Source organism: Pelmatolapia mariae, linkage group LG20 (genome assembly GCF_036321145.2).
Source record: "Pelmatolapia mariae isolate MD_Pm_ZW linkage group LG20, Pm_UMD_F_2, whole genome shotgun sequence".
In the NCBI taxonomy this organism is placed as follows: Eukaryota; Metazoa; Chordata; class Actinopteri; order Cichliformes; family Cichlidae; genus Pelmatolapia; species Pelmatolapia mariae.
The window spans coordinates 9,852,795-9,874,795 of NC_086244.1; the positions used below are offsets into that span (position 1 = coordinate 9,852,795).

General features: G+C 39.2%; 2 protein-coding genes across 2 annotated transcripts in view; one reads left to right on the forward strand and one right to left on the reverse strand.

The window, feature by feature from the left end:
* LOC135932278 (adhesion G protein-coupled receptor F5-like) overlaps positions 1–21,768 on the reverse strand; it is a 43,268-nt gene extending 21,500 nt beyond the window's left edge. The window contains exons 1-2 of the mRNA XM_065469680.1: positions 21,729–21,768; positions 779–871 (exon numbers count right to left, since the gene is read on the reverse strand). Of these exons, the coding sequence (XP_065325752.1) occupies positions 779–871; positions 21,729–21,768 (133 nt within the window). The remainder of the gene's footprint in view (positions 1–778; positions 872–21,728) is intronic.
* Positions 1–22,001, forward strand: part of LOC134618430 (PAN2-PAN3 deadenylation complex catalytic subunit PAN2-like) — a 93,749-nt gene that overhangs the window by 40,051 nt on the left and 31,697 nt on the right. The window lies entirely within an intron of this gene.

Here is a 22,001-nt window from a genome sequence, read left to right on the forward strand (position 1 = left end):
ATTAAACATAACAAGATCATTTGTGTCTTTGAACACAAACAATCAGATACTTGTGTAGTGATGAATTCACAAACTGCCATGAGACTGGGCTGCTCAGTTCGTCTGGTGTTTCTTCAAATACAATTTTTTATGTTTTAATAGTTTACACTATATCTCAGGCATACAAAGAAACAATAGAGGTGATGTTTTGAACATCCTGTACAGTATTCTTTTAAAGAACAACAATATATAAATGTGTGTCACATTTAAAGAATTTGCAAATAATGAACGCAGTGTTAGATCTGTCAATGTTTCTTTAATACAGTGTGTATAGAATGAATTGAACTGTGCTTCCACAAATGAATAACAAAGATGTTTGTCATACCAGGAGGTGGTGTTGGGCAAGGAGCGACGCCTGTGGAAAAACATTATATGTTTAATTATTTAATTTTCAAGCCAGAAACTAAACACCATGACTTTGGTTATGTCATAGAAATGTCAGCAAGGATAATGAATGCAGTGTCAGATGTGTTAATGTTTCTTTAATACAGTGAGTATAGAATGAATTGCACTGTGGAAACACAGTGCAATTCATTTCTAATGTCTATTGTCTAATCACTCTCATAACACAATGTTAGCTAATCAGACAGTTGAAAAGTTCATTTATTTATTTGATAAAGGCAGTAGTCTGTTCATCCAACAGCTAGATGATATATGTTCTTACTTGTGATTGGTTGACAGAACTCCCCACTTAGAGGAAGTCCCTTTATGCAATCACAGGTTTGTGAAGTGAAATTACTGCATGCGCCGTACTCAGCACACTTGTTACATGACCAAGCAAACTGGTCTTCACACTGACACTGGAGTCCTCCAGTGGAGTTTGGATAGCACCCTTTTGAAAAGTTTTAAGAGCATGACAGAAAGTTAATAAATAATGCACCATTTTGTAAACAGCATTTAATTTTAATGACCACAAAATTCTTACATGTGGTGAAATTTAGGTCCTCTATTATTAAAGACTGAGTGATGAGATATGGGAAGGACAAATTTTGCAAAGCGTGTCTTATTTCATCATTGAATTTTGGGAGCACACTGGATACTGGAATTTCAATGTCAACGACTATTTCCACTGGCTCTGTGGAGAAAAGAAGACAATTCATCAAATGAACTGCTCACAATCACAGGACCTGATATTTACATAAAACAATGACAGTTTGCGCATAGATTATTTATTGTATGTTCTTATAATCTTACAATATAAAGTGCCCTGAGAAGCTTGTTGTGATTTGGCGCTATATAACCAAAACTAAATTGAACTGATATAGGAAGAATTGGTAATGAGAACACTAAGGACAGTTATATAAAAATATATATTGTCAGTTCTGGGTCATTTTGACCCAGCATTTTCTTTTTCTGTTTTGGTGTTTTTCTAAATTATGATTTGTTCGTATTTTTGAGTTGTGGAGGTTTGATTTTGTATTAAGGGTTATTCTTGGTTTTGTTCTCTTGACGTTATTTGTTGTTCTGGCCTCTAGTTTAAGTCACTGTCTTCTCTGTTTCATGTGTTATATTCTTTCATTCTTTCTCTCAGTGTCAAGTTTGCGTTTTTGTGATTTGTTTGTCTTTCCCAGCTGTGTCTCCCTCCTGTTTCCCATTCCCTGATTACTCCCCTGTGTATATAAGCCCTGTGTTTTCCTTTGCTCTCTGTCACGTCGTATCCTCAATATGCTGTGTGTTTGTTATGTCCAGTCTTCCAGCGCCTCTGTTCTGAGTTTTGTTTTGTGAGATTTATTTAACGAGGAAGTTTTGCCAGCAATTATGCTACTTTTTGAGTTCCAGTCCCGTCTTGAGAGTCCTGCATTTTGGGTCATTTTTCCTGCCTGCCTGCCACACAGCCCACCATGACATATATATAATATATTACGCCTGGCATGGCCTACAGTACGGTTTGGGAAAGCTTAAAAGCATCCTTACAGGGCCATATTATATCATACTGATCCTTCTGCTCCAACGGCTATCTTTGGGGTAAGACCTCGAAACATCACTTTGCCAAAATACTATTCGAATTCTATTGCCTTTGCTTCTCTTATTGCAAGGTGCCTTATACTTTTAAGATGGAAGCAGGAAGTTCCTCCCACACATGAACAGTAGCTTGCAGAGCTCATGAGGTTTTTGCATGTAGAAAAGATGAGATATACACTGGCAGGTTCAACCACCAAATTTCTTAAGGCATGGCAGCCATTCCTGATGTACATGGAAACATTTAAAATGACCACCTTATCATGACCGGATACCATATCTCTATATTACTATCCTAGTTAACTGTACACTGAATGTCCCTTATACATTTTATTTTTATATTTGTGTTTGTTGTTTGTTTGTTTGTTTTGTAGGGGTTTCTTTGGTTTGTTTTCCTTCTCTTTTTCTGTTATCTTTTGGGGTATTGTAAATACTGAACAGCAAACTACTGTATGTTCAAAGTTTTGTTGTTAACATGCTGCTGTGACTGAAAATAAAAAAAAGTTACAGTTTCTCTATTTCCTACGGAGACAAAAACTTAATATTTAACAAAGGATATGGAGAAAGACATAAGATAGTTTTCCTCTCCAGTCCTCTCTATTTTAAAAACCTGTGCTTAAAAACAATTAATGAGCAAAACTTGCATCACCAAGGACTGAGGCCATGGACTGAGGCTTTCAAAAAGAAAGAAAGAAAAAAACCCTAAAAAGATTCGTTACCATTTATATGCAGATGAAGAACAATAGAATTTAGATTTTCTGTTCTGTGATCACAGCTAAAATTATTAGGATGAGCTTTTCTTTCAGACTTTGTCATACTGACAATACTACATGCTGCCAGTGCAACAGCTAAATAATGGGTTTAACTATATCTATGGATCAAGACAATTAAAAAAAAAAAAAAAGTTTTCTCATACCAGGAGGTGGAGTTGGACATGGAGGAATACCTGTAAACATAAAACATTCAAATTAGTTCATTTTCTACCCAGAAATAAAACCCTATGACTGTATAACGTGATACATGATCAGTGTTGGGTAAGTTACTTTAAATTAGTAACTTAGTTACATTACTAGTTACTTCTATCAAAAGTAACTCAGTTACTTCAAGTTACTCATTACTTTCAAAGTAACTAGTTACTAGGGAAAGTAACTTTGGTTTTACTCAGAATTCTCTTGTTAATGTGTTGCTTCCGTAACTGGATATCCAGCAAGATTGCCAGTCTTCTAGTTTGCTTACTTGCCACAAGTGCAGTGTGCCACCTACCAACAGAAAGGAAAAAATAATGTGCATATTTCCACGAGAGAAATCCCACGCCTGGACCGTCGTTGACCGCCGCCATGATTCTAGCCTACGTCACAGCGTCATGTGCGTTTTTTTACATCCAACACGAAAACTGCAGGTGTGGTGCTTTCGATTGTACTCAGAACTCGAAAATTCTGCCTTCCGAATAGGAAGATGTAGGTAACACCAGATTGCAGATGAGCTGCATACAGGGCTAGACTAGGACAAAGAATCGGCCTGGGCGTTTTGACTAGAGACCGGCCCACCATTATAGGAAAAATCATAAAGCCTTTGAATGAAAACAAACGCTGTTGTGACAGTGATGTACACTGTTTTGATGGTATATATGCATCAATCTATCAATCGTTTGTTGTAAGATTCAGATAATTATTTTTTAAAAGCTAGATATTTTAAATGATAATAAGAAAGAAAAGTACTTTGTGCCCCCCTTTCCCTGTTAATGCCCTACCTGGCCCCCCTGGCAAAACTTTACTAGACTCGCCCCTGCACAGTTACCAGCTGTCAGCTACATAGAAAAGGATCCTGGTGTTATTTGTCTCTCAGAAACAGTTCATAACTTCTCTTCAACTCATTCATGTCACCTAAAAGTTAAACCTGTTTCTCCATCACCTGTTCAGCTCTGATGATTCAGTAAGGACATCTCCTGGTTTTGTCTTCATGTTTCCCTCTCACCACATATCCAAACCGATACCATGACCAGCAGCTTTTACAGCTGTGGCTCCAGCAAACATCAACTGATACTAGAAATTAATATTTAATAAATTCTAACAACAGCTGATCAAGCTTAAATGTGCTGCTGTTGTTTAGCTCAATACGAAACGCGTAATATTTTCTCTTGGCCGCCTCGGGTCTCTCCGCATCCACCTGCTGGCCTCCACCACTTGCTAATGTTACTGAATCTGTGGAAGCTCCGTGATAGCCACCACATGAAGTACCGAATAGCGAGCCTATCTAAATCCCAGTAACGATTAACGCGCTCCTGATTTTGGCATAATAACTAGTTACCGTGCTCGTTACCACAATAATAACGTAGTTACTGTAACACGTTACTTAATAACGCATTAGTCCCTACACTGTACATTATAGATCATTGCTATTTACCGTATTGGTTTCCACACAATCAGTAATAGTATGCTTACAGTACTTTTCAACATGACTGCATGAAGAGGAAACTTTGTTTTTCACATTACTGTCCATTTAACAGAAAATGTTACTCAAATGATATTCACAACAGCATCTTAATCGTTCACATGTATTTGAGAGGTTTTGTGTTAAAAGTAACAAAGTTTTTTTGTAAGAGCTAGAATCTTCCTAATGTGTTCTCAGCTTGTTATAATTCTAGACAAAGGGGAGTAGCAATTTTAATCCATAAAAAAATTAATTTCACAGTACTCGATACAGTTATAGATCCAGAGGGCAGATTCTTAATCATTAAACTATCTATACTTGATAAAAAGCTATAAGTGTATATGGTCCAAATGTTGATGATCCCTCATTCTTTCACGGTTTTTTCAGTGCACTCTCCGAACACTTAGATGGCACACTTGTTCTTGGAGGCGACCTCAACCTTGGACTAAATGAAGAAATGGATAGGCTCAATACAGCAGGAACTCAGCGTAATTGGCAGTCCATAAATATAATCAAACAGTATATGAGCGACTTTGGTCTTTGCGATGCATGGCGCTCCCTTCACCCCACCAGTAAGGAATATACTTTTTTCTCACATGTCCATCACTCCTACTCTCGTCTGGATTATTTTTTGGTCAGCAGCTCACTGCTGAGGGACATTTCAGACACTGAGATTCACCCTATAGCTGTCAGCGATTATGCTCCTGTATCTTTAACACTAATGCACAAGAATAATACTACGCCTAGTAAAAACTGGAGATTTAATACATCACTGCTTAAAGATGAAGACTTTATTAAATATTTTAAAAAAGAGTGGACTTCATATTTAGACTTTAATGACACTCCCGGAACATCAGCTTCTGTTCTATGGGAAGCAGGGAAAGCTGTGATGAGAGGTAAAATAATTTCTTTCTCATCACATAAAAAGAAAAAAGAAAACAAAAATATCCAGGAATTAGAAAAAACCATCAAATCACTAGAAGAAGCCTATGCGTCCGACCAAGATCAGGAAACATTGAACAAAATACGCAAAACAAAACTAGAATTAAATGAGATAATTGATAAAAAAACAAAATTCTTAGTACAAAGACTACGCTTACAAAATTATGAACATGGTAATAAATCCAGTCAATTTCTAGCAAACCAGCTAAAAATAAATAAAGAAAAAACAACTCTATGTGCTGTCCAAGACTCATCTGGAAATACAGTATATGACCCGAAACAAATAAACAACATCTTCAGGGATTTCTATAAAACGTTGTATTCACCACAAATAAACCCATCTAAAAAGGAAATTGATCAGTTTTTAGACAACATAACTCTCCCAAAATTATTAGACTCTCAAGCAATGGCATTGGATTCGCCACTGACACCAGGTGAACTCCAGGAAGCCCTGATAAGTATGCCCAATAATAAGGCTCCAGGTCCAGACGGCTTTCCTGCAGAATTCTACAAAGAATTCTGGACGATTTTAGCCCCAATTTTTTACAGAACGCTGTTGGAAATCAAAGAAAATGGCAGACTCCCATCAAATATGAATTCTGCAAACATTAATCTCCTGCTAAAACCAGGCAAAGACCCTGTATATCCCTCAAGCTATCGTCCAATATCCCTTATAAATGTAGACCTTAAAATAATCTGCAAAGCTCTCTCGAAGAGACTAGAGAAAATAACCCCCCTCTTAATTCATCCTGACCAAACTGGTTTCATAAAAGGTAGGCACTCATCAACAAATACACGTAGATTACTTAATTTGATAGACTACTCATACAGTAAAAACCTTGAAACTACAATATTTTCTTTAGATGCAGAAAAAGCGTTTGACAGAGTTAACTGGAAATTTCTATTTGCAACTTTACACAAATTTGGTTTTGGATCTTCTTTCATCAGCTGGTTAAAAATATTATATAATTCCCCAACAGCTTGTGTCAGAACAAATGACCAGACATCCTCCAGCTTCTGTCTCCTGAGGGGCACCAGGCAGGGATGCCCACTCTCCCCTTCACTGTTTGCAATTTTTATTGAACCACTAGCAGCAGCAATTAGACAGAATTCAGTAATTAAGGGCATAAAATGCAAGAACGTGGAACATAAAATCAGCCTTTATGCGGATGATGTGCTACTCTTTCTCCAAAATTCACAAACCAATATCTCTGGGGTGATTGAATTGATAAACTCTTTTGCAAGAATATCAGATTACTCAATTAACTGGTCAAAATCTACAGTCCTTCCGATTAATTGCTCCTTCCATAATTCCTCTTCTACTCCACTGCAATCGGGAAATATAAAATATTTAGGTATTAATGTTTCTCCCAAGCTTGCAGATCTAACTAAATTAAACTATATCCCACTTTTAAAGAAAGTAGAAGGCGATCTGGCTAGGTGGAAATGTCTACCCATATCACTCATGGGAAGGGTTGCCACTATAAAAATGATGGTCTTACCAAAAATAAATTATTTATTCTCAATGATCCCAACTAAACCGCCACAAGATTGGTTCAGATCTCTAGATTCATATATGTCCAAATTCCTTTGGAAAAATAAGCCCCCACGTATAAGCTTAAAAACACTACAAAAGACCAAGGATAAAGGAGGATTAGAACTACCTAACTTTCAGCACTACTTCTTAGCCAACAGGCTCCAATTTATCTCAGGATGGCTAAAACATACCCTCTTAGATGAACCTTGGCTAGATGTAGAACAAGCACTTTGCAATAATCTAGAGATTTCAGATCTACCATTTATCAGCTCAAACATTCAACGACATGAATGCTTCAAAAGCGTCAACATTAGCTCCTCTCTGACAGCATGGTGGGAGTTTCTGAAGTTGACAGAGTCTTCATTAATCCCATGCAAACGTACACCTATCTGGAACAACCCTGACATATTACAAAACAATAATATGATAAACTTTTCAGATTGGAGTGGTAAAGGAATCAAATATTTAGAACATATATTAGAAGGAACAGAATTTATTTCATTTGACAGACTAGTTACACAATATGGGATCAACAAGAAAAGATTTTTAGAATATCAACAAATTAAATCCATAGTAAAAAAGAAATTTAAACCGGGTCAAGTTGAACTACAAACACCACCAAGTGTGGTTCAATTTCTTACTCTTAAAACCCCCAAATTACTATCCAAAATATACAGAATGCTTTCTAAAACAGATGAATCAATATCACTTCCTATTGCAAAATGGGAAGCGGATTTATCAGTTAACTTAGACCAAAACTTCTGGTCTCAGATTTGCTTAAAAACCTTTCATCTAATTAGTAATCCCAGTCTTCAATTAATTCAATACAAAATACTACATAGAGTGCACTATACAGGTCATCGGATGTTCAAGATGGGCTTTACATCTTCCAACAACTGCTCACACTGCCAAACCAATTCACTGGACAATTATATCCACGCTCTTTGGTTCTGTCCACCAGTTCAGAAGTTTTGGCGTGAGATATGTGAAGACTTATCGAAGTGTCTGAAATGTAACATTCCAACTTCTCCTTTAGTGTGTTTGTTGGGCAGCTTAGATAATGTCACTTCAGAAAAGAATATAGCCCACATGGTTTTCACTGCCCTATGCATAGCCAAGAAAACAGTCCTCATGAACTGGAAAAATAAAAATAATCTTAATTCTAACCAGTATAGAAATTATCTATTAGATTACATTAGTCTTGATACAGCCTCTGCCACCACATCAGATCAATTGCTCTGGGCTCCTTTGATCAGCTCCATCACCTAGTGGGGGTGGGGGGTCATAGTTTGGTCCCACCTTTACTGTTGTGATTGGTGTGGGGGTAGGGACAGGCTTAGGGCGTCGGGGGGTTCCCCAGGAGCATCTTCCTTGGGGGGCTCAACCCGGGGTAGCGGTCATGGCCAATTAAGGGCTCTGTTGGCTCTTAGGTGACGGTTTCCTCGTGGCTGCGTGCAGCGGGGCTAGGGGAGGGTCTGTGCTGACGGACGTGGGTTACTGACCTGGTAGCCTGGCTGCCCCTGGGTGGGTCCGGGACGGGCGTGAGGTTCTGGGGGCGCTCCGTCTCTGGGCTGGGGCCCTGGCCGGGCCTCGGGGGCTCGGGTCCTGGTTGGTGTGTTGCTGGGGTTGTGGGCGGGTGGGTGTACGGGGGCCCAGTCCTGGCGCAGGGCGCCGCCAGTGCATCGAGCCACCTGGGGGACTCTTCAACTGGTGGGGGAGGTTGTCACATCTTGCAGGAGCTTTCCTCTCCTCAGGAATTCTCTCTGCAGGAGGGGGAGATATAGGAGAGGTGGAGGAAGATCTCAGCCTGGGCGTCTATTGTCTTGTGTAGTCTGGAAGATGAGTGGATGATGGGGTGGGTGCAGTTTTCTCTGTAGTGGGGTCGGGTGGGCTGTCCCGGGCTCTGTGGGGCCGGGCGGCGCTGCTGCACTGGGCCCTGGTCCGGATGGGCCTGGGCCCCCTTTCCCTGGCGGGTTGCAGAGCATGGGGGTGCCTACTGGGGTCAGCGGGGGAGCTGGCCCCAGGGAGGGGTCACTTGCCCCTCCCTTTCTTCCCTCCCCATCTCCAGCTGCCTCCCTCTTCCCGCTCCACCACAATCACCCACACATGCAGGGCCTTGGGGTAGGGGTGTGTCACCAGGGTGCAGAGGAGGCATCCCCCCCCTCTGTCCCCTTCTGGCTGCCTCTGCCTCAATTTTATCTCACAACTTAGACATTCACATTACTCACACTCTCATAACACATACATATAGGATCTTGGGGGTGGGCTCACAACACGGACTCCAAATTACCATCAGGGTGTACACCTCACCCCAGGCGTCATTGCCCACCTCTCAATTTTAAATACACGTAGACATTGAGGGCTATCAGGAGGGGCTATGCACTTACCTGCTGCTCTCTGGCAGGTAGCTCCATGCCCTCCTGGGTTTTAATTGCACCTTAGAACACATATACATCAACACTACATATGAGCGGGTAGAGGGAGGTTTGGAGTCTTCTCACACCCCCGGTCTCTGCGGCCTGCTGGAGCGGGGGGGCTAGGAGGAGGAGTTGGCCGTCCGACTGGGGTCTGGTGTGTGGGGCCTCCCTGCTGCTGCGGAGTCGGGGCAGTCTGCTTCTCCCCACTGCAGGGAAAAGGGTAACACCACCTGGGTCTGGGTGCAGTTTCCCCCTCCAGGGGCAAGGGTACCTAGACCCGGTTCTTAGAGTACGCTTGGGGAGTGTGATTGTGTGTACAGCGTCTCTTTATGTCTGTCTCCACGTTGGTTGAGTGTGGAGTAATTGCCTATGAGAGCATGAGGGTGGGAATGGATGTTTGTATTTGAGTGTGCCTGTATGTCTGTGTCTATATGTCAGGTTGGGTATCAGACGCCACCTCTCTGGGGACATCTCAGGCCCTCCAAGGTTTGGAGGCCTATCTCCCCCCACCACTTCCCCTGCCGGTGGCAGACGCCCTCAGACATCGATGCGTTGGTGGTTCTTTGTGTCCGGGGGTGGGCGTCCGGGTACACACCGGCTCACTCCTTGGTGGCTGCTTATCGGGGCCTGGAACCTGGGGCTCGCTCGGGCCACTTCGGGGGTGGGGTGCCCTCGGCCTCTCGGCCTGGGGCTCGGTCACTCAGGCACAGCTGGCTGCCGGCGGAGCTCACGGGCACGTCACTGCAACCCCCCCTGGCTTCTGCTCCGCGGCTGCTGAGTGATCCCTCATCTGGGACTCTCCTCAGCTCTTTCTGGGACAGTGGCGCGGCTGCCCCTCTGTTGGTCTTCCTTGGTCTCTTGTGTTCTGGGGGCCTCTGGATGTCTGGAGTTTTGATCTCCTCCATACCTGCTTCATGCCCTGGAGGATGGGACTGTGGCCCCCCACACCCTCTAGCAGATCATTACATTAAGGAACCTTTTAAATACAAGCGCGCTCATGCTCACAGGTGTACACACAGGTGATCACACACACAAACTACACCCTTTTTTGGCTCCTACCTCAAAGCACACTGTGCGCTGTCGATCTTACGTGCTGCACAATAATGTTTAATATTAAGTATGTAGTGTTATATTCCCATATATCATTGTGATGTTGTTTATTCTATTACTCTCGTTTTCTTCTGCTTGTTTTCTTTTTTTCTTTCTCAACAGGTGATCCAGGTGATCGATATATGTATTTTTTGTCTGCTTATTTTGTTGGTTTTTGTTTTTTGCCCTTTATCCCCGTCCCTCTTCTCCGCTGTTTTTTTTTGTTTTGTTTTGTTTTTTCCCCCCTCTTTCTTTCTCCCTTTTCTTTTCCCCTGTCCCGTATCTAGCAAGTAAAAAAAAATAAAATAAAATAAAATAAACAATAAAAGGTAAATCAAATGGACCATTACGGCAAGGCTGGGATGGTCCATTTGGTAAAGTAAATCCGTTGGGCATCTTTCTTCGCCTTTAGACAATAATTCTGATGGCAAAAGAACCAAACGGGACAGGTTTAAAAAAAAAAAAAAAAAAAAAGAGCTAGAATCTTACTTGTGATTGGTTCACAGAACTCTCCACCAGGAGGAAGCCCTTTGATGCACCCACAGGTTTGTGAGGTAACATTACTGCATGCACCGTATAGGCCACACTTGTCACATGACCAACCAAAGTGGTCCTCACATTGACACTGCATTCCTCCGGTGGAGTTTGGATAGCACCCTGTTAAAGTCATTCAAAACAATGACAAAACACACCTCATAAATCATGCACCAGAGTATGAACACATTTAAATCTGTCCAAGTACAAAATTCTTACATGTGGTGAAGTTCAAGTCTTCTATTATTAAAGACTGAGTGATGGTTTGGGGGAATGACAAATTTCCCACATAGTCTCTGAACAGATCAATGAAATTTGGGGGCAGACTGGATACTGGCAAGAGCAAGTTAAAGTCTATATCATACTCCACTGGCACTGTAGAGGAGACAAAAAACAAGCACCCCAATTTATTTAAGATGTTTCTACTTCTGTTGCGACTTTATATATTATATACATGTGATATACAAATATCACATGTATATTAAATTACATGTGATATATCATTTAGTGATATAGCTGTTGGTGTAGCTAGTGTTGACACTGAGAAAACATTTTTCAAACATTTCATAAATTTTAAATATCTCTCGTAAACAAGATATTTGTGACTACAGCTACTGAATCTTTGAAACAAACTTCATACAATTATGGCTTTAGGATAGAATTCAAATCAACATCCTTTACACTTTAAAAAAAATTACATTATTAAATCCTTTCACAGAACACAGAAGTAGAAACCTCAGTCTAACTACATATGCTGGATAAATGTACTTACATTTACATTACATACTTACTTACCTATCACATGTGATACATGTTTGCCTAGTCCTACCTGGGTTGCTGGTGTTTAACTGGCAATATTGCCCATCTGCTGGAAGTCCATTAATGCATCCACATGTATCACCAACGATGGCATCACAGGCCCCATAGTTAATGCATTTGTTATATGACCAAGCAAAGCTCTCCTCACATGTGCACTGGTATCCAGTTATGTTTGCAGTTATGTTTGGTGAACACACTGAGAAGAACACAACATAATGGTTCAATGTGACACTTTGAGTGAATAAGATTGGCAAGCAATGGAGAAGCAACATAAATGGATGTTTTACCTGTTGTTGTATTAATGCTTGTAATTTCACCAGTGCCGTTGATCGATAAAGGAAAACTGAGAGTGTTCAGTATCAACTGGAATCGTTCCAGATTTGAGACGCTTATAACAGCTTGGAGCTCATACTCAGTGGAATTTGATGAAGCTAAAGGTAAAAAAAAAAAAAGAAAAAGAAAAACCCAAACAAACCATAAAGCAATGATAACACTGATAATCTGGACTTGGTCAGATACTGTTATTGCTATTCAGTTCTGCTTGTTCATTGAATATCCTCCCTCGTCTAGTTTTTCAAAGCACTTTGCAAAGCATGTTTTTTTTAATAATTAATAATTATATTATAAGTCATCAAACGTGTTACATTGTAGTAACACTGCTAAAATTTTACTCACTTTCTCTTTTTTGTCTTAGATGAATGCTGGATTCTTCTGCACTTATTAACTCCTGGAAGAAAATCCAGGAGGAAAATGATTTGTTTCACTGTATTTTTTCATCATTATACATTCATTCATTTTTATTCTTACCTCAAAGAAGCCATTTAGAAACTCTCTGTGTCCCTCATACTTAAGACAGTTCCATATGACTAGGAGAATAACGATGCATAACGAGACCTTTCGTAATGTCATCCTAACTAAAGAGAAAAGAACACAATTCCTTTTAATAAAATCAGTCATTATTCAAGGTGTCATGCTGCTGGCATTCCTTCTTTAAAATGGAAGCCAACAGGAAGGCAAAAGGTTTTCTGCCTTCCAGATCATGTGCTGCTCAACATACCAGCCTGTCAATGTTTATTTGTTAGCATGCAAACAGAGTTTTGAAAATGTTTAACTTCAAACATTGTCAAAGTCAACAACTTGTAATACTAAGCAAAAAAACCCCAAAAACTGATGGTCTATATACATTATGAGAATTTTCGAGTGCCAATAATCTTTCCTGTTCTTAGATAAGAAAATAGTAACTGATCTTTTAATTTTCTTATCACAGTTGTGTCACGGTATTGGGTCGTGTGACCCAGCGTTCTGAGTTTTCCTTGTATTTTGATATTCATTGTTTCTTTCTTTTGGTATTAGGTTTCTTTAGTCCTTGTTTAGTAGATCTATTTATGTAGTCACCCCTGTGTTAAGTATTCCCTGTTGGCTCGTGTCCCCATGGCTCCTATTTTACTTTGAAAGGTCTTATGTTTCTTTGTACTACATGTTTAGTCTTACTCTCCCCTTTAATGTCATTATGTTTCATTCTAGTCAGCTGTGTCCTCATGTGTCTCCACTTCCCCTTATCACCTCATGTGTGTATTTAAGTTCCTGTGTTGAGCATCTTGTCATCTGTGCTACCTCCCCATGTCACAGTTTTCATAGTCTTCGTCACAGTAGTTAAAGTCATAGTTAAGTCATAGTTCAGTCATAGTTAAGATCATCGTTAGAGTCTTAGTATTGTTTTCTTCCTTGTGTTTCTGTTTTCCCTCGTTCTGCCTTGTTTCATGTCTACGAGTATCAGCCCCAAAATAAAGGCTCGCTTTTCATTTAAGCTCAGTTTTGTCTCCTCGCCTGTGTCCTCACTCAATCACACCGTCTGCCCCCGCAAACCGTGACAAGTTTTGCAAAGGAAACGTTACTTCTCAATGACTGTAAAGTTCTCACTCACTGAAAAGTTTGCTCACTCAGTGAGTGCGAGTGTGTAAAGTTAAACTAAAGCTATTAAACTATTCTAGTTAAGATTCCAACTGGCAATCATGTAAGCTTTCAGCCTAAAGAAGCTGCATCTATTTTAGTTGTACTGGAAAACACATTGTTTTTGTGACTAAGCATGGAGAAAAAAACATAAACACACAATATGTTGTTTTTATATTCTTATACAACTTAAAGAATCTAATGGCTAAAGATGGGCCACTGGGCACATTTTTTGTGTTTAGACAGAGGTGGACTATTGGAGGACTATTATCTATTGCACAACATTTTCACCAAGCAAAATCTTGGTTTAACTTAGTCTCTAACAGCAAATTTGAGCACTCCAGCAAATAGTAAATGAGAGATATTTTTATTTTTAAGGTGGACCTGTTTTGGTCATTTACAGCTCTATATTTTCATATTCCAGAAATCTTTTGGAGCTGTTTTGCATCATTTACATTTGAAAATAATCTTATAATCTGTTCATCTCATACTGGACCTTGCTGAGGGTGACTGAATAACTCAACTTTAGTCCCAAACCCTAACAATAAAGCTAAGCCTATATTTTGGAAATTAACAGTATTTCTTGGGGGAAAAAATGCTGAATGTGTTTGAATGATCACTTCTTTGATGTATGATTGCCAAGACTTGTAATAATATATTCTAACAACAAAAGTTACCTGATCTGATAGTACAGTGTTAGGTTTTTGGTCAATGATAACTTAATGATAACACCTTAAAGGGCCAAAGAAAATAATCCCAATTGTTACAGAATATTAGTTAATATTAAGTAATTGTTGTGTATTGAAATGTTTCATATATCAGATTTCAGGAAGTACATCAGTCCTTTGTGACCACAAAATTGTTCCAAGGAAAGAGTCTGAGTCTCTCTTATGTCAGACTTTGAAACAAAGACACTGTGTTTGCAATACATACTAAGTGCATTAAAATAAAGTATATATGTACAGCAGTGGCAAAGAATTTAAACACTCACTTTTGACTTTAGCAGCACAGTGTGAGTAAAATTTCGTTAAGTTAGAGAAATGACACAGACATAAAAACGTAACAATGAGATTAGTCTAAGTTTAGGTGAAGATGGCGTTTGGTTTGCTGAAATGTGCCCATGTTTATTAGTTGTTCTGGATCATGAACCCGATAAATGTTTCACAGTTCTTAGCAGCATTATACCCCAAGAGTTCAACCTTACTAATAAGATTTTTGACTTATAATTTATTTTAAAAGGAAACTAATGAGTTAATGCGCATATGTACCCCTGAGACTGTCTCAGATCTGTTATTGATGTTATTGATGCTTGTTCCTGAATTGAAAAGTGTATTATCTCCATCCTTCCATCCATTAATCCATCCGTCTTCCTCAACATACCCTATTCAGGGTAGCAGGAGTTGTAAGCTTGTCTCAGCTGTCATACGATAACAGATAGCAAACACCCTGGACATGTTGCCAATATGACACCTGGCTAACACATAGAAACAGACTACACGTGCAGTCAATAATAATTAGTGACAGTGCTATCTACTGAACCACTACGCTGCCCAGAAATTCAAAATATTTAATTTATTGCTGTTTGCTTGCAAAGTTAATTATTTGTTTGTTTTAGGAACAGCAGTAAATGCAAAATAGCTAGATATTAGATATGTCAGTAAACATTCTAGGATACTTCTTTAAAATTGGTCTGAAGATATGAGGAATAATAATACAATATAAAAGACACTGAGTAATGGTAATTCTACATTAAGTTGATTACCTTTTGCCGTTGTTGCCGTCTGTAAAGCCTCTTGTCAGGAGAGCATAATCATTTTGCAGCACACCTTCACATACAGACTACAGCATCACATGAGAAAACAACTTCCTTGATTGCTTTTTCTGAGTCACAAACCCGTCTGTCTGGTTTCTTTGAGAGAAATGTAGATCATACACTTGATAAACTTCAATGTGTTGATGATTGTCCTTGTTGAGGCAGATAGTGCTTCATGGTCTTCGTTCAGTACCTCAAATTGGCAAACAGGTGTTTACAAACAGAAAACCAAACAGGGGTGCCAAAGCTGAAAATTTCTCTCATAATACGCATGAATTTAGCTCCTGGATCCAGAAACATATCTGCTTAATTTTATTAGTTTGTGATATTTTCTTAGGATGTCATGCAGGTTTTTTTTTTTTTTATCATTATTTGTCATTCAATTTGTTTGATGAAAAATTTCATATTTTATTGTTCATTGGTAAAAAGCGTTTTTAAAGAAATATTTCGAGCCATAACTACAGCAGACAAAGATCCTCAGTGGAGACAACACGTGGTGCATTAAATATTTCTAGAATCTTGTTATTTGGCAGAGGTATGCAATTTTTATTTTTATATTTTGCCCAAAATCTACCAGTTCATTAAAGTATGTCAAGAACTGCAGTGTGTAAGAAATAATATCTTTATTCCAAATTAGTGCACTGGCCTTGGTATAAGGGGCTCAAGTGCTTCCTGTATATTGTGCCTTCTTATGCTTCTTTTTTTTCATTTTCTGTTTCTATTTAAATCTTGGGATCTTTTTAAACATATTCAGTACACAAAACACAATAGGATTTTTCCACTGACAACAGAAAGCGAGACGAAAATCAGCCTAGAGAGACTTAAAAACCACAGTGAAACACCAACTCTACTGTAGAAATACATACAGGTCAAAATGGAGGCTACAATTCTACAAGCCAGAAATGCCCTGTTTCTTCAGACTTCAATCATCAAATCCAATGGGTGACACCAGATAACAGTAGATACTATAGCAGAATAAGCTATTTGGCATTAGCAGAGAAGATTTGGCAAGCATTCATGGGCCCAAACCACATACTAAACTCTGCTGCTCCACACAATGCATTTTCCTTAAAAAATGTGGCACCATTTAAGGGGAAATAAATGGGCTTTCCAGTTGTATAAGATTTATTGCCAAGAACCATTGTTGCAGAAAAGAAACAATGAGCCAAACATGGTTTAAGTTTTGTGGTAAGTTTATGTGTAATTATTATACATATCGCCAGTGCTATAAAAGTTCCAAAGTTGTGGTACTCATCTGATAGTTATTTGTTTAGATATCTGTGTAACTAACATCATAAAGTGGATGAAGTGAACTTCTGGTGTGTTCCTGTAAATACACAGAATGTATTCCCTTGTGTGTTTTCCTTTTTTCATGTTAATTGGACTCTGTGGGTATAATCTCACTTTATTCAGATTTAAATGGCCATTAATTGGTTTGTTTTTTTAGTTTTCTTATTGCTGGGAAAGAGTGAGGCCCCATGTTGAACACCTCAGATGATCTGGGGAAGGGGAATATATTTGTGTTTTGTTGTTTGGTAACATATTAACTCAGGGCCCAGCAACACTCACACTATATATTCACACCTTTAATTGAAGGCTTTTGAGACATAATTAACACATGAGTTTGCATTTGCGATATCACATATTAAACTATTTATTTTAAATCATGTTGTATATTACTAGTGCTGTTATTTATAATAATTTTAGGGGAAAAAAATAGAAATGAAGCAAAAATGTAATATTACAAGAAAATAAAAAAAATAAAATCTCAAAACTGTAGATAGTGATTATTACATTTTTTTGTTTCATTCAGTTCATTAGTGAAGTCAGCTACATGTTACAGTACCATACTATACTAAGTTGCAGTAAAACTAAGGTCCCCGAACCCAACAACTGTACGAACCTGATTAAAACCTGTTTGCAAAATTACAAAATGAAATATATACATTATACTTGTGTGCATGATATATATCGAGTTCCCATATTTATGTATTTATCTGTGGTACCTGGAACTTAAGGTCGGGGGTTCGACTCCCAACCAAATAATGGTCTCTAGGGTAGGACCCCCATGCAACCCAAGCCTACCTCAGATATGAGCAAGATATATAACTGAAGCCATGCCAGCTCGAATGTCGCCTGATTAACAAGGTCTGAATCAGGTGTTGAGGAACTAAGACACACTGATAAAAAGTGGGCTACTACCATCACCAAAACCAACCAGCATCTACACCAATACAGGAATGATCACCGAGATGCTTGGCTATAAGATGAACAGCCACAACAAGCAGTACTCTAAATGGATAAGGAGACTAGAGACCAAGATCGAGTATGGAGAGAAGTTAACCATCTACTGAAGCTGCAGAAAGGTGTGATGAAGAAAGGGCTTCCTTCAGCTTTCTTTAAAGAATGTGGCATAGCTTTAATTTCAGAGAGTATTGTATAACTTTAATAATTTTTCTATAAACACAACACATAACAACTAGTGATGTGCGATACCACTGATTTCCTTTCCGGTCCAATACCAAGTAAAATTCAGGGTGGTATCGACGATACTGATCCGATACCGATACTCTGTACAAAAACTTAATGTTTCATTGTATTTCATAATACAATATATAATTGCATCATGTAATTGTAATAATAATATAGCTTCATAATGATTACAGGACATCAGACTACTTGTTCTTATTGCTTAATGATGCAGAATAATCATATAGAAATAAAAAACCTGAAGTTGTGCGCTATTTGAGCATGTTGCCTGCCTGCAGCACTAAAGGACTCCGCAAGAGACGTCTGTCTCGACCTAGCAGCACCTGTCCCTCTCCTCCTCTTCAGTTCGCCTCAACATAAGCTCATCATATTCTGTGATATGATTTACTCTGAGGTGTTTGACGAGGTTAGTGGTGTTGCCACAACACCTCACTGTCTTGCCACATGTATCGCAAACCGCGTCTTGGCTGTTTGTGGAGGTAAAATACGTCCACACATGACTCGAGTTTTCAGAGCCCCTTAGCGACTTTTTCTAAAAAGCGACTAGCGACAAATCTGGTGACTTTTTCTGGTGTTATTGGAGACTTATTTCTGACAACTTTTTGACGTGAAAGTGCGTATCGCTCTTCTCAACAAGCAGCGGGTGCTGCCGTGGGCACCTCGCCCGTGCCAAAGCACTCACGGGCGGAGGATAGTCCTCCCCCAGCTGCTATCAGGGCAGGAAATGTTCCCACCTATGCGTCCAAACTGCAAATGAATCGTGCATGAGTGAAAGTAACTCCACCAGAGTGCCTATTTCGGGTCACTTTTGCCGGTCCAAGCCCAGATAAAGGAGTAGGGTTGGAATTGTGACATTAAAAAAAAAACCAATAATCGCTAAAAGAAATTTAATTTGTAGTTCTAAATAAATTCTAAATGCATTTAGGATGTTTTTTTTACTCACTTTATGTCTCTTCTTCTTTTCTGTCCTACAACGTGGGTTACAATTACATTAGCATGACCAATTATGCAAATTAGGCAATTACGCTATTTAGCGACTTCTAGAGACTTTTAGGATAGCCAATAGTGATTTTCCTTACTGAGGAGTTGGCAACACTGACCAGGGGCTGCGACACATTTATACAGCCGTATTTTGCATATGACTATGAATGGCGTAAGAGGAAGTAGTTCCTTCCAATTTAGATGATCCGAATGATATAGTTTCTTTCCACTGTGTTCCTGTTAATAAAAAACTACAAATTTTCCCCAAAGTATTAAAATATCAATATTTTAATATGAGAATCGATTCTAGAACATAAATTACTGGTATCGGAAGAACTGATATTTAATAACAACACTGCTCAGTGGCTAGTAGATCTAAGAGCAGACTAGAGCAAACTCTCTGAACAGTATCCAATAACCATCGCAGTGGCAGACATCCAAGACAGAGTCTCCAATATTGTATGAAGAGTTGGACAGAACCAGGCCCTGACATGATTCGCACTTACAAGTTAAAGAGGCACCAGTGTCTGGTGGCACAAATGAACCTGCTGGTAATGGAGAAGACACATCCAGAGTGGCTAACCGAATGCCGGACAGTCCTGGTCCCCAAGGATCGCCAGAAGGGATTGGTGCCATCCAACTACCAGCCATCTACTGGCCAATAACCTGCCTTAGTATGGAAGCTCTTGTCAAGCAACATAGTGGCTATGAATAACAGGCACATGGCTCAATACATGAAATGGGCACAGAAAGGAATTGACAGAAACATCAGAGGGGCAGAACACCTGCTACTAGTAGATAGAGCAGATCAAACTGACAAACTTTAGTCTGGATTAACTACAAGAAAACCTATGACTCAGTACCTCAAACATGGATCAAGAAATCCCTGGAACTATACAAGAGCACACCTTCACATACAGACTACAGCACACATGAGAAAAGAAACTTCCTTCATTGCTTTGTGTGAGTCACACACCTGTCTGTCTGGTTTCGCTGAGACGAATGTAGGTTGATACATTTGTTGAATGTGTAAAAAACTATGTTGATTGTCCTTGTTACAGCAGACAGTGCCTCAAGGTCCTTGTTCAGTATCTCAAACTGGCTGATAGGTGTTTACTGTGTGGCCAGTCTGTTTGTCTATTCACAAAGTGCTTTGTGCACCTTTGTTACAGAATATCAAAATCAAAAACTCGCCTGCAGTGTCATACTAATGGTTGGTGTCAGTAAGATTCATTTAGAAACTCTTGCCAGTGGTGCTAAAATAAATAAAAATCTGCAAGGCTAACTTTATAGTGCTTTTATCTGAGCTCAATCTGTGCTCTCACCTTAGCTAATGCTGTAACACGATCTAATCTGTTATTTACAAATTGGCTGATAACATATGTTTAGAAAGTACACCATTCTTTTAGACAGCTCATGAAATGAGGCATCCAAAAACAAACAGAAAACCAAACAGGGCTGCCAGGAGCTAAATTCATAATATGCATGCATTTAGCTCCTGGATCCAGAAACATATTTGCTCCATTTTTTAAAATTTGTGATATTTTCTTCAGATGTCATGCAGTTTTTTTTTTATTATCATTATTTGTCATTCAATTTGTTTGATGAAAATTTTCATTCTAGAAGCTAACCTCATGACATTAAGGAGTGAATGAGATATCAAATAAGTGATACACAACCACGAGCACTTATAGCCATGATATCGGAGTGTAATTGTATGGTATCAAAGAGAGGGAAAGTAGTCACAACAAAGGGCATTGTGCTATTGGAAGGCAAATCCAATCACAAAGGCAAATCATGAAGAGGCTGCTAGGAAAGCTGCAACCACCAAATACCTGCAGAGGGTCCGGCAAGTCCTGAGGAGTCAACTGAATGGAAAGAACACAATTAACACCTACGTCCTGCCGGTTATCAGATACCCTGCTTAGATAATAAGCTGACCAAAGAAGGAGGTAGACGCCACTATCATCAAAATAAGAAAGCTCCTTACCGTGCATGGAAGTTTTTACCCCAAATCCAGTACCCTGAGATTGTATGCTAAGGAAGGTGACTGAGAACTAGTGAGTGTCAGAACCACTATCCAGGATGAAACAACGTGGTGGAGGGTGAAGGCAACAGTGGGGCAACAGTGGTCACTGGTAGTCAGAGCTCTTGGGACAGTGACCCCTGGCTGGGCGAGTTGCTCCAAAAGATCGCAGGAACAACATCCAAGATCTCTGTCCCAAAGAGCGCAGTCCTAAGAACAGCAAAGATCCTGTGCAGGACCCTCAAGCTCCCAATCCTTTGGTAGAAGATCCAGGCTTAAAGGATAAAGACCACCTGCATGGCGAGTGGCGAGAACTTTTTAAAATATATATAGAGAGAGATTTACAAACCTTTGTCACTCACTAGTGGGTAATTTTCCTCAACAAATAAATGAAAAAGTAAATTTCCTTATTTGTTAATGAATTTTACTTTGATCTAATTTTAGACTTTTTTTTTTTAAAACTTTTGGCGTTTGAGCCATCATAGGTGACAATTTTAACCCTAACTCTACCCTAATTCTATATTTAGAACGGCACAATCGACTCTTTAAAGTGTGATTGTTTTTGATATGTAACTGTTAAATTTATTATTTTCTTTGTTACCTAATTACCAACAATTTAATAAAAAGATTATTTTTTTTAAACAGGAGACTTAGTGAAAGATAGGGGAGACTCTGGGTTTTCTGTTCGACAAAGAGAGTTACCTAGATCTCTGAGACAGTCACCTGAGTAGTGAAACTGCATGCTGGCAAGGTATCTTCAACAAACTCTGAGTTTCTCTCTGACTCCTCCTGTCCTGCTACAGCTGATCCAGCTGACTGACTCGGTTTCATGTCCTCATTCACACAGCCTTTGATAAAGTATTACTCTGCAGAAATTCACATCTTTGCCAACATAATAATCTGGTTAGATGTTAGTTTCTTGTTATATTTAACATGACAACTTTTATTATTGGTCACTGGATAGCACTGATTTAT